We start from the raw sequence: 18,829 nt of genomic DNA, 5'->3' as shown, positions 1-18,829 counted from the left end.
GTTTAATTCATTAATAAATCAAATGTCATGACTGTTTGATAGTTTATGGTGCTGATGTGCTTGAGTGAACAGTTTAATGTATTCTGATGCAATGTGTTGGATGTGTGTGATGTGTAAACCCTAAAATGTAGTTTTATAATGTTGTGGAGAGCTTGTTCATTCTCTTCCCATTGAGTTTCAAATATGGCTGTATCTGCGGGGCTACATGATGTTAGCCAATCAGAACAGTGGGCGTTTACATTGAACTTTAAAGGAGACGCTGTGTCCGAAACAGAGCGCTTTAGACAGAGGGTCAGAAACAGGGTAGAATACAGGGCTGGACTGTAATCTGGCATATCGGGCATCAGCCGACACACTTTGGGGCCGATCAGGGGAGGACTGGCCATCGGGACAACCGAGCGGGACAGTGGGTCGGCCGCGAAACGGGAATATGCTAAAACGAGCCGCCGCGTTATTTCATTGCCCCTTTAACAAAAGCCTACAACCAATATTGTTTGGCCGTTTTCACTTCTGCAAAACCAGATGACGATTCTTAGCTCACATCTTTGACATTCTGAGCATTATTGACATTATCATAAAATTATTTTGCCAATTGTACTACATCAGTTCCCACGTTTGCGCTTGTGTTCCATGACGTTACTCGCGATAACAATTTAGCGTCTGTAGCAAATATGAGGTAAACCGTCATATCTATGAAAATTATGTTTAAACTAACTGAAAGTATTTGCGATAATAAAAAATATTGAAACTACAATAATTCCAATATTAAAATGCCGTCTTCAATATTACAATTAAAATAAGTGAAAACCTTTTCGTAATTTTTTATTGCTTAAAAATGACTAGTCGACGTCACTAATCGACTAGTCAGCTGTTGAACGACTAATCGATCATTCTTGCACATCCCAAGTAGCAGCAGCAACAACAACAACAACACCACCACCACCACCTGGCAGGGGCGAAGAGGCCACGCAAACAACCAGCCAAACACTGACCCCCGAGTTGCCACACAAGAGCAGGTCACATGACTAAAGCAATAACACATACGGTAAGCAATGGTTGCGTTACAACTAATTGATGTCAATTTTACACATCACAGAACCCGCACAAAAGTATTTTATACTTTTGTTTTAACCCATGATTGAATAGGAGGAGGAGGATTGTGTTTTTGAAGTCTCCTAGACTTTCTCTTATATATTAGTGTGCATGATCCAAGGGAGAAAAAGTTGGAATGTAGTTGATGCCAGAGTTGCAGCTATTTGTGGGGTTGGCAGAGAAAGAGATGGGCATAGAACAGCAGGAGGTGAGAAAATTAGCACTAGAACTGAGAGAGAGATCCTGTAGCTCAACCGGTAGAGCATGGCACTATCTACGCCAAGGTCGTGGGCTCGATTGACCAACCCAATTCCAACACACGATTTTCTTCTCTTAAAAAGGAACTGAATGTTTTAACACGCTCACATCTGACAGCACGGCTTCTTTGGAGTTGGCAGGGAAGCTTACTTCATCGTCTTAACCCAACAACCATTGGGTGCGTGTTGAGAGAATCCCTGCGTGCAGAAGAGTTCGTTCTAAAAGTCCCTTGCTGGGGAAACTCATGCATGAGAGCCCTTAACCATATATGCTCAGAAATGATCTCACATACTCGCATACATCTTAAATCAAGGTTCCAGTTCCCCTAACACGCTACAACAATGTCAAACCCAAAAGAGCTGAGCCTTTAAATCAGTCCACTCTGAGAGCTGGCTCTGAAACTCACAAACCCACTAACCCAAACTATCAAACATCGGTTTCCGATCAGCGCTGTTGAACAAACACATGTGCATATTTGGACAATTAGGAATGTTTTCAGGCCTTAAACAGAAAGTATGAGCTGACAGAATTTCTTGTCACGTTCAGTGACACAACGCAGACAAATCCTTTACAAAAAAAAAATGGCTCTGTGATCCCAGTAGGCAAGACTGGTGAGGTTAGAGGCACGTCTGAAAATCTTCATGCCATATTTTTCTAAATTGTCAGAGAGATCAATTGCAAAAGTCACTAGGAGAGGACACATATTTCCAAACATTTCCTTTATGTGACCCGGCAACCCTGAATGTTTTAGGCAATAAAGAACAAATGTGCTCACATGAGCTGGAGTGCATTTACATGCGAGTAAGAGGATGCAAAACATAATGAAAGTACTTTAAGGGAAGGCATTGCAGGAAGTGCCAAAATGTCCTCAGAATTGAAATCGTGGACCTATGGTGTGAAACACAATCAAGAATGTTCTACAATTATGCAAGAAATCTTTCAGTTACAGACAGAAAACCTCAAACTTCGTTTATACTTCACTATGCGAAATCATTCATTATAATTGTATTTTGCGTTACATTAGGATCATGATTACACAATTTGGATGACGATTAATTGTCATACAAATACTTGCCATTTAATTGTTTTAGGGCACGATTATGACGATACATTTTATTGTCATTTATTTGTGATGCTTAATACACACCTCAAGGTCTCATTTATCCATATTTAACTTGGAATAGTCCAATAAAATATGATTTCCTTTCGGGAATTAACAACTTCAAAGATTTTGCACTTGGGTAGAACGACAGAAAATACTCAACTCTTTTTGTTTAACTTAAATATTTGCATTTACACCGTTGATTTTGGAAGCCGGACAATTATACTATATAATTATTGAATAGTATATAGTATAAATGTATCCATTTCTGTTAAATGTTATTTCAAGGATCTCCAATTAAACCCACAAGCCCTAATATAAAAGTGCATTATGTGACTGTTAACCTGAAGTGAAACCTGAAAGCTCAGTGTTCACCATCCTCACATAGTAGGGATGGGATTAGGGTTGCACGGTATACTGTTACTAATGAAATATCGCGATACCAAAAAATATTAAATGGTACGATATAATTTTGTTGTTCATTTCAGTACCATATTAAAGTGTGCTGCTATAAGTAAAATGTAATGTGAGAGTTTTGAGTTGTAATTAAAGAACATTTGAAAATTATAATAATAAAAAAAGTCTCTATATGGCCAAGTGTGATCATTATAATGCAGATGGATGTCATTTAATAAAATAATATGGTCACATCGGTGCTACAGAATGAATAAGGCTCAGCTCTGCTCTGTCATCTCCTTCACACACACACACACGGGCGAACACACAAACACACACACACGGGCGAACACACACACACACACACACACACACACACACACACACACACGACACACACACACGCGGCGCACACACACACACACGCTGAGCACACACACACGCGGCGCACACACACACACGCGCGACACACACACACACGCGGCACACACACACACACGCGGCGACACACACACACACGTGGCGCACACACAAACACGCGGCGCACACACGAACACGCGGCGCACACACGAACACAAAACACACCATGAATGCTTGATTTTCATGCAGTGTGTCCAATAGTATCCAATAGTCGAGTGTATAATCGGCTGTGAACTCAAATGAGTTTAAATTATTTTTTATTTGTTGCTTAAATATAGAGATAGTTTCGATACCGAGGTACCAGAGCTAGTATCGTACCGAAGCCAACATTTTGGTATCGGAGCAACCCTAGATGGGACGATTAGAATTTCAATATATCACAAACAAAAACAAATGACGAACCATAGAGGAAAAACGCGATGTTTCAAAATTTGCAACATTGTTTTCGGTCTGTGAGATCATAAAGGAAATAATTTCTACAGTGCTTTTTTTCTACACTGTTTTCAATGTGAGATGCACGTTAAACTCTTAAAGTGACAGTACCATTATAGTGCTTGTTATATAAATGAATGTAAACTTAATCTTTTAACTTGTAAATTCTACGCATTATTTCAAACATTGACAGCTCATTTTATTATTATACAAGCAATTTCATATGTTAAGATATTAATTGATACAATGTGGAATTTTAAAAATGTAAAAAGTTATATGTGAGTATAATAATCATCTCAACATTATTACAAAAAATAAATATATATTTTTTTAAATATATAAATCATATTTTTCAGGACAGATACTGTTCAGATATATTGATTGTTCCGCACCTGATCGGCCTGAATGTAGCCCACTATTTCTGAAGTCTAATTGTTTGTGATCTTTTCTTATAGTGAAATGTATATGAGAAACTCATTATTTAAATGTTTTTCCCCTTTTTCCTCCCTAAATTGGAACGGCCAATTCCTAATGCGCTCTTAAGTGTTCGTGGTGGCGTAGTGACTCGCCTCAATCCGGGTGGCGGAGGACGAATCTCAGTTGCCTCCGCGCCTGAGACCGTCAATCCGCGCATCTCATCACGTGGCTTGTTGAGCGTGTTGCCGCGGAGATGTAGCGCATGTGGAGGCTTCCACAGCATCCATGCGCAACTCACCAAGTGCCCCACTGAGAGCGAAACACACATAGCAACAATAAGGAGGTTACCCCATGTGACTCTACCCTCCCTAGCAACCGGGCCAATTTGGTTGCTTAGGAGACCTGGCTGGAGTCAATCAGCATGCCCTGGACAACTCCAGGTGTGATAGTCAGCGTCAATACTCGCTGAGATACCCAGACCCCCAAAACTCTCATAATTTAAATTGAGCATTTATATTGTGTATTAAAGAACATTAGTTTGCACGGGGAGGGCACAAGTCAAAGTTCAAAAGTACGCTTAGAACACCAGTTGTAGTAAACATATTACGTACTACACACACACACACACACACACACACACACACACACACACACACACACTAAATACAAATATTACTTAAGTTTTGCACACAATGATGACTCAAAGACTTCATAGATATTACAGTTTCATTTTCTGTTAATGCCTGATTTTCTGTAAAGCTGCTTTAAAACGATGAGTGTTGTGAAAAGCGCTACACAAATAAAAATAACTTGACCTGACCTTGTGGACCACACACACAGAACAGAATGTGACAACCTCAACAAAAACAAATTTCCTTTGCAGGGGTCATGCAATCAAAGAGTTAAGTGCTGCTATGTGTGCCTGTGACCTACATAGATTCCCCGTTTCTGAACAAACGTTCAGTGGTTGCACCAATTCAACATATTTCAACTCACCATTTAAAACACCATTTGTTATTTACGTGCAGTGGCAAGACAGGCTCATTGCCCGCTGATGACACAGATGGAAAAAAGCCTTGTGAATTGTAGCGGGATGACGTAGTGGATGTTTTTAATGTGCATGCGCACAGTTGCATATTATATGACCTTCTCATTACAACACATGCTGTATGATATTATTTAGTCTTATTAGTATGGCACATAGCTTATTCGTAACTTAGTTTGATAGGCCGTATTAGTGGCTAACTAAACGTTAGTAGTATCAAACTTTATTGGCAAGAGAAATTTAAAGGGGTAGTTCACCTAAAAATGTAAATTCTCTCATTATTTACTCACCCTCATGCCATTCCAGATGTATATGAATTTCTTCTTCTGAATTCAAAAATAGATCTTTAGAAGAATATTGCAGCTCTGTAGGTCCATACAATGCAAGTGAATGGCTGCCAAAACTTTGAAGCTCTAAAATCCACATTTATTTGGAAGTTATTCAGACTCCGGTGGTTTAATCCATATTTTTAAAAATGATATGATAGGTGTGAATGAGAAACAGATCAATATTAAGTCCTTTTTTTTTTACTATAAATTATCCTCCTTGCTCAATCAATCTCCACATTCTTCTTCTTGTGTTTTTGGTGATTCACATTCTTCGTGTATATCGCCCCCTACTGGTAGGGAGAAGATTTTCTAGCATAATAGGACTTTTAGACTTATGGAAAATGTATCCGTTTCTCATCCACATCTATCATATATCATGTCTGAAGGCATTACTTTAACCACTGGAGTCGTCTGGATTATGCTGTCTTTATGTCCTTTTTGGAGCTTCGAAGTTCTGGTCACCATTCACTTGCATTGTAAGGACCTACAGAGCTGAGATATTCTCCTGAAAATCTTCATTCATGTTCTGCTGATGAAAGAAAGTCACACACGTCTGGGATGACATGAGGGTGAATGAATGATGAGACAACTTTCATTTTTGGGTGAACCGTCCCTTTAAAGTCGTTATTAACTGAAAATCTAGACATCAGCCCTAGCTATTCTTAATGCATTAATCAGTTAAGTAATGTCTAAATTTGCAAATGAATCCATCATTTGTGTCAAATCTTACAAACTAATCAGTTGATCCACTTACAGGGATTTTCTCTATTGAACATTTTTAGGCAGCCACTGATTTAATCAATTTAATCATGTTTATCTCTCGGTCAGCAACCTATACCAGCTACATATGCATCTCATCTAAAATGCACATTTATGTTGCACGAATGAAGCCTGTTTTTGTGCAAATGCAGGGCCTGTGGCTGTTGCAGTTAGTTTCTAAATGCGTTCATGCAACTATATTTCAAAACAAATACTATAGCAATGAAGAGGCATCCATGGTCTATGCTTATGGTATTGCACTGTAAATATAGTAAAGCCAAATAACATAAAAGGCATTTTAGTAGTACAGTCCCGTATCAGTCAAGAGGTCTAATCATGGAAATAACAACAAGTCCAATAGAAATAAGGTTTTAATTCAATTAAGTTTACTTGCTTTGGGGTCTGGGTATCTCAGCGAGTATTGACGTTATCACACCTGGAGTCGTGAGTTTGAACCCAGGACGTGCAGGGTGACTCCAGCCAGGTCTCCTTAGCAACCAAATTGGGCCAGTTGCTAGGGAGGGTGGAGTCACATGGGGTAACCTCCTCGTGGTGGTGATTAGGGGTTCTCGCTCTCAATGGGGCGTGTGGTGAGTTGTGTGTGGATCGTGGAGAGTAGCATGAGTCTCCACATGCTGTGAGTCTCCTTAGCAACCAAATTGGGCCGGTTGCTAGGGAGGGTAGAGTCACATGGGGTAACCTCCTCATGGTGGTGATTAGTGGTTCTCTCAATGGGGCGTGTGGTGATTTGTGCGTGGATAGTGGAGAGTAGCATGAGCCTCCACATTCTGTGAGTCTCCGCGGTGTCATGCACAACCAGTCACGTGATCCGATGCACGGATTGAATGATTTATTCAGGAATCAGACTGATCTGCAGATAGACGATGTTAACGGTTCTCAGGACGGGAGAATTACAGAGACTTTCCCTCTTGTGTTCCACAGAAAGAAAAGAAAGCAATACGGGGTTTGGACCAACATGAGAGTAAATGTTGACATTATTAAAATGTTTTGGTGATCTATTTCTTTAAGACGGCCTTCACTTTTCATAGACATTCAGCGCAGGCAAGCTCAAGATCCACATAAGAGTGGGTGCATGTAGTGCTACTTTACTGCTGATACAGGAAGTGAGTCATATTGAGGCTTCCATGTTAAAAGCAGTCAATGTGCTGGATGGTGATAGTCTTCAACCAGAGCACGCTGCTACCCTGGGTCATGTCAAAACAATAAGACACTGAACTCTTAAACATCTGCTATGCACAGATAGCATAGTGGTAACTAGTTAGGGACGGCAAGCGTGAGAGGATGTGGCAAGGAGACGCAAAGAAGCGAAGAGAAGAGAAAGTAAAAAGGTTCCAGCTACGCAGTATGAACTAAATTTGCATGCACAGAGGATGTCATAGGTGTCAGCCACAGAAGCTTTCAGTCATTGTTTGAATGAGCAAGCACAAAAGCACCACAGTTGCAAACGGCGATAACTCTCTCAAACCAGACGACTCCATAATTCCCTTTTGATAGAACAATCTCTAAGAAAAATCACTCATCAGCTTAAGTGCTTTTAACGACACCTATTCCCAAAGAAATCCCCAAGAAAATGAGGGGATGAGTCTTGAATCCGTCAATAAAAGGCATGTTGTGATCGGTCACTAATCCTGAGGCTTTGTGGTAGACCAAGTATGAATGGTTCAAACTGGACATTCACTTAGTGAACCCCCCTCGTCTCAAAACCACCATGAAAACACACCAAGGGTCTCTCATTAATCACTGGCCAATATAGACAGTCTGTAGTTTATTGGAGGTCAATAAGCTACTCTCACTGTGTACAATCAAGGCGCAGGAAACCTAGAGAACTGCCGTTAAATGTGCACTACAATTGTGCTTTAGTGATGTGAGGCAATTTAATGGCAGTTTACAGTCATTAGCGTTTATCTACACCTACACTACCTCTCCGTCTCGTTGCATGCTGCTAACTGGCTCTTTTGTTGTCGGATAAACACCTGTAAACCATGCGCCAGGCTTAAAACTGGCATTTTTCCTTTGAACTCTTGTCAATGGCGTTTGTTTGTTTTTATATTATTCGCTCATCACTTTGCCATTGATATGTGGTTAATAAAACAGTGTTTGTGTTGATCCTTGGTCATGTGTCACAAGAAAGCAAATATAAAGTAAACAACACAAAGCTGCTGTCCTCGGGACGTCTAGTTTTCCATTGCTGAAACAAGTCAAACCTGCCCTTAGATAAACATTTATGGGAGGCGCACATAGACCACAAAACACTTGTTTTACCCTAATAAGACAAAAACCCTAGTGTTTCGAATTTTGGTAGTGAAATTTTCAAAATCATATTGGCAGATGTACAACACATGCACCAAGTGTACAGGTACCACACAAATAAAATGCATTTTAGTTGACATAAGCCAGTAAAGTCTCAAAGGCATTGTGGTTTAAATAGAAAATCTCACCTCTCCTCTTGAGGAACATTCTCTTTATTTTGCTGCTCCTCTGCCTGAAGAAAACCAAAAAACACAAATACTTTTAATCAGCAGGTGAACGTGTATTGCACAATAACAGCTCAGAGGTAATGAATTAAAATGTGTTAAAAATAAATATAAAACTTATATATATATATATATATGTGTGTGTGTGTGTGTCTAATATATACAGTTAATAGCATGCATTATTATTTACTGAGAAAAGCACCCCAAATAAAAATAATTAATATAAATAATGCATAATAATTCTAATATTTTATACATATAATATGAAGGACCTATAATATAAAAAAAACACTGCCAGCGACACAACGGCCTCATCTCATTCATTTTCAATGAGAGCTTGCATCTTCCAGCAACACGAGCGACGGCGACCGGATGTGGGCGCGTCCTGTGACGTGACAAAGTTGAGAACAAGTGTGCCGCACAGGCCCTCAAAGGTGAAGCCAAAACATCTCGATCGCCCCCCCGGTGGCTGGTCCTAGTATAGGTCATAAACCCCGCCTCCCCATGTTATTCAACGGGACGTGAGACCAACTAAACAATTAAATTACACTTCACATATCTTTTTTCCAAAGATAGTTTCTGTCATTTACTGTCGTTTCTATCACGTTGATGTCATTTCAAGTGTTTGTTTTCAAAATAAGTTTGTTTTTAGTTATTTGATGCTATAAAAAACGCTGCTGTGACATCATGATTGACAGTTGTGATTGACAGGTTCTCTGAGCGAAGTAGTCACTGAAGCACCAACTGACTTTTTTTCGGGATCTTCGGAGGACTGAGGAGATTGGAGCTTTAAATTTAATATCTACATTTCTATAATTAATTATTTCACACCGTCATAAGTCAAAAGTCAAAAGTGCAGGGGCGTGTGCTTGCGATTGATTCGGCGAGAGTGAGGGCGGGCCTTGATTTCGCGGCTTTACTTCCTGCTCACTACTGCGCAGGTCTGGTCCCGAAATCGCAACTGCGCAGACTCGAGTCCCAAGATGTCAGCGCCATATCGGGACACTGGCGGCTTCAGTTCTCACCAATGGAAAAGAGAGAAGGGGCGTCGGCCATCTTTTTTTACAGTCTATGGTTGAGAAACGTATAACTTTATGCAAATGAAGAGCGACAGCTAACATGAGAAGATGGTAGAGCTCACATGATCCTAACATTTTAATAATACATTTTAGTGCCGTTTCGAATCGCCACACACACCACTAGCGACCTAACCGACCACCACTGGCGATATGCAGCGACAAAGTAGCCGGCAGTGTGAACGCAGCTTTAGACAGACACGTTTAGAGCGCATCACTGGTATTCAGGGTCATAAACGCCGCATTCTTCGGACACTGCGTCAAGTTAAAAGTAGTGATAACTTTGAAAACTCACATCTCAAGATTCCAGTATTCTGCTACGCCCACCTGTTGTGCTTCCTCCTTAGTGAGCGTTCAGAGGCGGCGCTGTTGGGAGGTTTGTTGAAGAGCGAAAACCTATTGACGTGGCTCGTAACAACACGCTTTAAATGCTCAATGTAGGAGACTCCGAATTTTATTATGGAATTTACGTCCTCATCAGGGGGCAGGATTAATTGCGTTAAAAAAAAAAAGTGCGTTATTTTTTCAATAATTAATGGGTCACATGACGGCCCTAATACATCCCTGTTAGCATATATAGTTACCATGTTAACACGTCTGATTGGGAAACAAAGACATAATGCAGCCATATGCCTTGTTTCCTTAAAGCGGACCTCTTATGCACTTTTACATGGTGTTTGATCATAAATGTGTGTTAGCAGTGTGTGTGTGTGTGCGCACAACCACCCTAAAATGATAAAAATCCACCCGGTCCTTTTGTTTTAATCCCCATTAATCATAAACACTCTCTCAGAACAAGCCGTTCGCAGCTTCTGTATAAAGTGATGTCACTTTTGGCCCCGCCCACGACTGTTGACGGACACTGCTGACGGACATGTTTGTGTTGTTTGGTTATAGCGTATAGCGAATGATGTAACAGTATTTGTGTGTGTGTGTGTGTTGCTCATCCATCATTTCAAAACAGCTGAAAAAATATAAATAGATTTATCAAATAAACATTCGGAAACTTCCTGGTTCATTCTTAAAGTTGTTTGTTCTGACAGAGTCTCTCCCTCATCAGTGGCCGAGATCGGTTGAAACATATCGGGCTGAACACTATTTACACTGTCAGTCATGTTGATTATGATGTCTAGTTATCCCAAGCAGAGATGTCAAAACTCCGCCCAATTCTGGATATGGGGGGGAGCACCAGCTCATTTGCATTTAAAGACACACACACACAAAAACAGCTCGTTTTTATTCCCACCAAAAAATTGACATTTTCAACATGGTATAATAAATGATCTGTGGGGAATTTTGAGCTGAAACTTCACAGACACATTCTGGGGACACCAAAGTTATGAAAAGTAAAAGTAACGGCAAAACTAATCGCTCCGACAACGCACCGACTGGTCAACTCGTAGCTTTAAATTGGTAGTTTTGAACATCCCTATCTTTTACCTGCAAAGTCTGTATTACAGGGTGAAACGAATATCATTTCAGACACAACTGTTCTTCAAAACATTTCATTCTGACAAAAAAAAAAAAAGAAAGATTTAACTCCGCTAAAAATATAAAAACATCAAATTGCAATGCTTACAGGATCTGGAGTCGGCAAGTAAATATCGTTGTAATATCGAATCGGGTGGTCGGTCTGTAGCAATTCCCAAAAGCAAATATCTGAGTTTGCTCTTATAAAATTATAAGCTTCACATTTCTGCCTTTAAATTTGCCTCATTCACTTTCATCCTCACTATAACCTCGATTTTTGCTTTTTTTAAAGAACGTTTAAAATCAACATTATGCCACAGTTGCTGTCGATTGACCTTAACATGTTAATCTGGAATATTGCTTTAAATATAGAGCACTGAAAGAGAGCTACGCGTCTGTCATTTCAAAATAAGAGTCCAGACATCAGTATGTGTATTTCGGGCTTGCTCGTAATCGAAATCTTTTTCTGGTTATTTCGGTTGCAAAATAAACTGGGATATTATTCCTTTTAGACTCTTGTAGCCTCTTTGTCTGTGCCCGATTTATAAAAATATTGGATGATTAATCGGTTATCAGCCTTTTTCACCACAGTTATCAGTATCAGCAAAACCCACTAACACTCAATGTCTAACACACACACACACACACAACACACACACACACACACACACACACACACACACACACACACACACACAATATTAACATTTATCAAGACAACACTTAGAAATTGTTCGAGGACGAGTAGACTTTGAACTGTGAAGCTGAACTTGTTTTGAATGTGATAACAAGCCGTGGCTTATTCATATAGCAGATCAAATAATAGTTTATTGTTGGGATAGCTATAAACAGGTTTATCAAGGTTTTAAAAACGGTGGAGAAAACACTACCCATATCTTTAGTTGCTCATGTCAAAGTCCATACGTGCAATTAAACTTAACAGACATTTAGAAACCAGAATGGTCCGTTTTCAATATCGTGTTAAGCATCTTCCATACTGTCGGACTCATGCAGTTTAGGGTAATGGTAACATATTTCGATGTTTGATGAGGACATATTGGTTGCTATTGCAAATCTGGATCCTGAAGCAAAACCAGCCATGAACCACTACTATAAAAGGGAACATTGTACCATTTTGACACATATAACCATTCCATTAATTAACAGTAGCATATTATAGCCATCTTATTGAGACTGAGAGCCTTAAAACCATAATTATGTGACGAGTGCCTCCGTGCTCCGGTAAAACAGGGTTTCCAGAGGAACTAACTATAGCCCTCCTGCAAAACAATGAATGCAAATAGAGGCCTCTTGGTTGCCTGGTGTTTGGTGGCTGTTAGGTAAACATTATACTAGGATTAGATGAATATGCAGACCTAAGAACTGACAAGGGGGTTCAATTATAATCTTCCTCGAACTAGAAAACACAGAGGGCAAGCTGTGAATCGACTTATTTCCCGTGTAATAATTACCAACTGCATTCAGTAAATCCAGCGCCCATCCATCATCAGGTTAGGGAGGTTCTCTTTAAATGGTATGCTGCAGGTCCACTCAATCACTCTTGACATCTCTATTGACTACAAATGAATCAAAGTCTATTTATAGGTCTGCCTTCAGCCACTGGTCAAGCTGATAATGTGTACATACGGAGCTGTTTGTGATATGCAACCAAACTAGGGATGTTAATGATTCATCGAAAATAGATTAATTGTCGTTAATTATTTGACCGATTAAGCTTATCGATCGTCGATTAATTATTTTCAGGGCAAATGCATTCAGTAATCATAACAGCAGACATTGATAAGCCTGTATATGCAGTCACCCGCCACTAGAGGGCTCTTGCGGGCTGCACGTCATTATCCAGTATAGAAGAACAGACGACACAGATCAGAGATGAAGCAGGAATGGGAATGTTGGAGCGCTTCTCTATAAATTAACATTTATAGGGATTTTACATAGCAACTGGCCCTTTCTGCATCGCGGCCTGTTTCGCGGACGACCCACCGGCCCGCTCAGTTCTCCCGATGGCCAGTCCACCCCTGATTGGCCCCAACGGAAAAATGCCCGGTATGCCAGATTACCATTCCAGCCCTGACCGTAGCAGAACATACTGAGAGCCATTCAATAGCAAGGTCATTTTAATAGTCCTCTGATTCCAACTCTGGCAAGATTTCTTTTTTACCTCTCCAAAATGTTTTAAAATGTGCCAGTAACAGATTTAGTAGGCTATGTGGCATAAAACACAGGCCTATACTACATACAAAACTTAAAATACAGATTTTTTTTTACAAACAATTTCTGAAAATGAACACGTCTAAAAATGTAGAACTATAAATAAAATATTCCATCCCCTTTAATCTCAAGCCACAAGACAAATATCCCACCAAAAGCAGGTCATTCACATGCCTGATTACCACTAAACTGGAAAATTGTCTGTCAACCTCTGAAGTTTGTTTTCATATTTATGTGGCATCAGTTTCCAGCCCCGAAAAAAACCCTTCAAATCAAACTGCCTTACAGTGAGCAACTGCACCTTTTCGGAAATGTCCCAGGTGTTGGGTGAAAATACATGCACACCAATTTGCAGACTATTGCCAAACATTAATTTAAAAAAATCAGACAAAGCAAGAAACACGTTTACATTATATTTGAAATTGTTTTATTGTCCGCTTTTGACGTCAAACCGTGAAGAGGCGTGCAACACGTGCGTCCACTGGATAAGCCGATAAAGGCAGCAGTTAAGGCATTTACATGCAATGCGAAATTGGTATAATGTGCAAAACATTTCCAGTGCCGATCAGTTTACACGGATAAAGCAATAGTGTTAAACTTGTTAAACTCTGGTGCATTTTTGGGCTGCCGCCTGCAGTTCTTCACACTCAAATTTAAAAGCTCACCATTCACACACACGGTGGACTAAATGCAAAACAAATATTGCACATGTTTATAATCCCACTTTGAAAAGTCTTATTTAATTTTACTAGATGGCAGCAAGCACCAGGAAAAATTATATTTTCTCAATATTTGCTCGTCCATAGACATTCAGTCTAATTTTCAGTTTATGCTCCACCCTCAATTTTTCATTGAATATCTCGGCCTCTGAGTGGATCTAGGTGTCATTAGGAAACTGAGACCCACATCTTTTAGGATGATATATAACATTTATAGATTTTTTTCAGCTGGGTGCCATATTTTCTTCTGTAAATCTAAGATATAACATTGGATTATTCCGCCAAGCAAGCTCAGAGACAAGTCAAAATCTATTTTTAGGCAACTTCCTAAATTAAAAGCATGTACATTTTTAAGCTATGTTGTATTTGATGACTTACAGAAATCATATTGCATTTTGAAAATCTTTCAAACTGTGTTATTAGGACAACAAACTAACCTGTACGGTCACATTCCTTTGGATGAGAGCTTTCATTTGATATATAACTTGGCCATTTAAATGCCACATGAAAGACTTCAATATTCAAATTATTACTTATACCCCAATGGGGGTGCTAATTTGCAACACAAATGTTTTCAGGCCTCATTTTGTTATTTCATGTACCATAAATGCAAAAGTGATGGAATTCTCTGAAAAGTTCAGATTATAAGCTTTCAAACGATACCTCATATGCCTGACCTATATATAATGGGAAAAATGTTGTTTTTGCGATATAGCGCCCCCCTGTGGACCCGCTGTTTACATTACCACATACTCTGTCGGCTTATTAAATATAATCAGTGTAAAAAGGTGCATTTACATACATGTTTTCAAACCGTTGATGCGTAATAAGCTGTGTGGTCATGTAAACGCATTAAACGATGTTACTTTAGCAGTGCGAGTTCTTAAACTGCGTAAAATTAAACCGATTGACACCAGTAGATTTCTGCCAAACACTCGGATTTCCCATTGCATGTAAACACATTTACTGGTGTTTCTACAGACTTAAGGCCCTGGCATACCTCATGTTTGTGCATTGCGGATTTGATCGCAGCTTTCAAACCTTTTATCGCCTTCAAAGTATACTCTTCTGATGACGCATATGCACTACTACTGCTTTGCAAAACTCTAGAACAGTCAATGGCAGACGCACGCGCCGATGACGCGCACAGGCGAGGACTATTCGCTTGTCAAGTAAACCTATGCCTGGCGCGGACTCGGTGCTGATGACGAAATCTGCATCATGCAAAATGTGTTCAGAGAGATCACCAACTCGGAAAACTTAAGTACACTCTACTTTCTCCCAATTTGGAATGTCCAATTCCCAATGCGCTCCAAGTCCTCATGGTGGGGTAGTGACTCGACTCAATCCGGGTGGGGGAGGACGAATCTCAGTTTCTTCCGCATCTGAGACAGTCAATCCATGCATCTTATCACGTGACTTGTTGAGCATGTTACCGTGGAGACGTAGCGCGTGTGGAGGCACGTGGCATCCACGCTCCCCACCGAGAGCGAACCACATGAGAGCGATCACAAGGAGATTACCCCATGTGACTCTACCCTCCCTAGCAACCAGGCCAATTTGGTTGCTTAGGAGACCTGGCTGGAGTCACTCAGAACGCACGTAGGTTCGAACTTGCGTACGTCAACCTATTTCTAAATTAAAACAGCGCAGCCTATTCCCACAAATAAACACCAGTTAGAGATGAGCAACTTTGCTATTTTCAAACTTGTGCTCAAAGGTCAGGACAATGCAGCAGCATTACAGTACTGTGCAAACGTTTACTTGTGAGAAATGTTGCATAGTGAGGATGTCTTCAGAAATAATGCCATGAATAGTTTTCATTTATCATTTAACATCATACAAAGTCCAGTAAACATAAATAAAAGCTAAATCAATATTCGTTGTGACCACCTTTGCCTTTAAAACAGCCCCAATTCTCCTAGATACACCTGGACACAGTTTTCATGGTTGATGGCGACTGTTGATCCATTTCGTCTGTCTCGATTGCTTCTGTCTCTTTACGTAATCTCAGACTGACCCGATGTTCAATGGGGGGCTCTATGGAGGCCATGCCATCTGTTGCAGGGCTCCCTGTTCTTCTATTCTAATCTTTTCTATATGCATAAGGAATGTTTGTGAGTCTTAACATGTATATTTCCTATTGACACACTAAAACTGAAGATACGCATAACCATCTGAAGACAAAAGCTTTTGTGAAACAACTTATGTGCTTAAGACAGTTGCACAGTACTGTACATTTAAAATGGACTCAATCCACTCACTTCACCAGTTGCCAAAGAGCATGTGTGCTCATGTCGACGTCACTCATTCACGATGACGTCAGATTTAAAACACCTCGCCGCTGTTGAATGTTATTTTATGAAAACATGCATGTTTTCGTGTCAAACCGAAATGTATTCATTAGGTCCAGTAGACAATCCCACAGGACTCCTTAAAAGATGCCTCAAAAATGGAAACATATTTCACTTAAGTAAACAATCCCCTTGAATAAAACAAATGCATGCATGCATGCATGCATATAGATTATATATATATATATTAAAAGAACAAATTAAAGGTCTTTAATCCATGCACCTTTAACAAATGCACCAAAGTAACAAAAAGCACTTTGCACTATGACTCACACGTGCTCTCGGTTCACAATGAAGCGAAGTTACATTGTAATAAAAAAAACGTTTATGACGTCATTTCAGCTAGCTCACATACCTGCGATGGTATAATGAAGTCTGCGTCTTCTGCCTGCCAAACTTCAACCACGCTGGACATCGGACTCAGTGCTTAAAAAAGGAAAGAAGAAGAACATCAACACAGAAAATCAAGCAACAGATCAAGAAAAACAGCAAAAAATGCTCGCAGTGCCTTTCTTCGGATTGTCATGTAAAAACGATAATCATCCTCATGTTGATACATGGATAAAAACATCCGTATCAAATCAGATCAGATATCAGGTAGCTAAACACAGCTAATGTTGTTTTGTTTTAGCTGCACTTGAACGCTTGTCATTTGAGCTCTCGACAGTTCCTCCGACATTTTCAGACTCGGGCTGCACTCGTCAACTAAATACATCTGATAAATCTGCTCCGCAGACCTTGAAGCTGAGATCCTCCGCGCTGAATGTAGGGCAACAATAGCTGTAAGAGTCGCAGGAGGACATTAATCCATGTTTTTCTGTGTGTTAAATCCATTTGGCTCGCCATGCTGGCTGTGCTGAGCTCTGCCTTCACTTCTTTCTCTTTCTCTCCCTCTTGTGTCAATCAGAATATCCGCCAGAGAGTATTTCACAGAGACGAGTCATTCTATTCAAACGAATGAGAGGAAATGGAACGCCCAACGGTCAACGGATGTGGAATGGAAGTCCCGCCTTACAGTTAAAAGAGCCAATCACCTTTTAGATACAGACATCGCCTGTCAATCAACTCTCGAACACGCATGCGTATTAGCTATACAAGCTGGGAACATTGCGGTCTTTTTTAGCTTAAAAAGAGGTAAAGAAGCGCAATTTATGATTCCAGTGTTGTCAGATTTTATTGCTGATTTGAAATATGTTATTTGATCGTAGACTTGAACAAGTATTTTTGATATTTTGGTCTTTCTCCATTCATGTAGATAGGAGCTGCACTGGCATGACTGGAAATATCCTCCCGAGAGTGTTCCAGAGACGACGGACTTGCTAGAGAGACTTTGGTGGACGCCCTCTAGAGCCAGACAGATGATCTACACCGCCAGCGCGCAACGCGACGCAACACGTCAGACCGAAACTGAACGCAACTGCCTGCACTGCGAGCGCGCGAAGCCCTCCAACTGGAGCATTGTCGCGTGACGCATCTCTAGCGGTGCAGATGGGAACGAGCACAAATCAACAAACCACGAGATAATTTTTTTTCATATTTTTTTTTTCATATTCACAAATTAATTGAATTTTTTTTTTTTAATAAACAATGGGCAAATCGAATTTATTTATGTATGTATTTATTGTGGTGATCAATGCTTCTAAGACAATCGATCGAGCAAAACTTGTATAATACAACCTTAAATATTATTTTCACAATAAGTGCACAGAAATACTTTTTTTTTTCCTGCCTGTCTTCTTAAGAAATATTAAGGCAATTAACAGCATTTGTGGCATAATATTGATTAACACAAAGATTTACTCCTTTTCTTTAAAAAAAGCACAAAAATATTTTACAGTGAGACACTCACAATGGAAGTCAATGGAGCCCATTTCTGGAGGGTTTAAAAGCTTATACTTTAATAAACGCACTTACATTAATTCTTCTGTTAGGTTAAAATTATGTATAATTTGAGCTGTAAAGTTGTTTAAATGGACATTTTTACAGTCGTTATAGGATTTTAGGGTTTACTGACATTGCATCGTCATGGCAACGCAGTTGTAAAATTTGCTCTAACTTTACACAGATGTGGTTAGTAAGTGATTTTATCACATTAATATCATGTTTACACACATATTGTTTATGTCTTGTGTATATACGTTTGAAATTAGGGCTGTCAATCGATTACAATTTTTAATCGAATTAATCACATGGTGTCCCGATTAATTAATCGCAGTTAATCGCATTTACAAAT

At 39.8% G+C, this 18,829-nt stretch overlaps 1 protein-coding gene across 1 annotated transcript in view; it reads right to left on the bottom strand.

The window, feature by feature from the left end:
• Positions 1-17,500, bottom strand: part of tmem131l (transmembrane 131 like) — a 66,808-nt gene extending 49,308 nt beyond the window's left edge. Inside the window, exons 1-3 of the mRNA XM_052137274.1 lie at positions 17,334-17,500; positions 16,952-17,022; positions 8,710-8,753 (exon numbers count right to left, since the gene is read on the bottom strand). Coding sequence (XP_051993234.1) covers positions 8,710-8,753; positions 16,952-17,022; positions 17,334-17,442 — 224 coding nt within the window. The 5' untranslated portion in view covers positions 17,443-17,500. The remainder of the gene's footprint in view (positions 1-8,709; positions 8,754-16,951; positions 17,023-17,333) is intronic.
• Between the last annotated feature and the right edge of the window lie 1,329 nt (positions 17,501-18,829).

This window comes from Xyrauchen texanus, chromosome 11 (assembly GCF_025860055.1).
Source record: "Xyrauchen texanus isolate HMW12.3.18 chromosome 11, RBS_HiC_50CHRs, whole genome shotgun sequence".
Lineage (NCBI taxonomy): Eukaryota > Metazoa > Chordata > Actinopteri > Cypriniformes > Catostomidae > Xyrauchen > Xyrauchen texanus.
The sequence above is the reverse complement of the archived record's forward strand: the minus strand, read 5'-3'. Positions and strand labels throughout refer to the sequence as shown.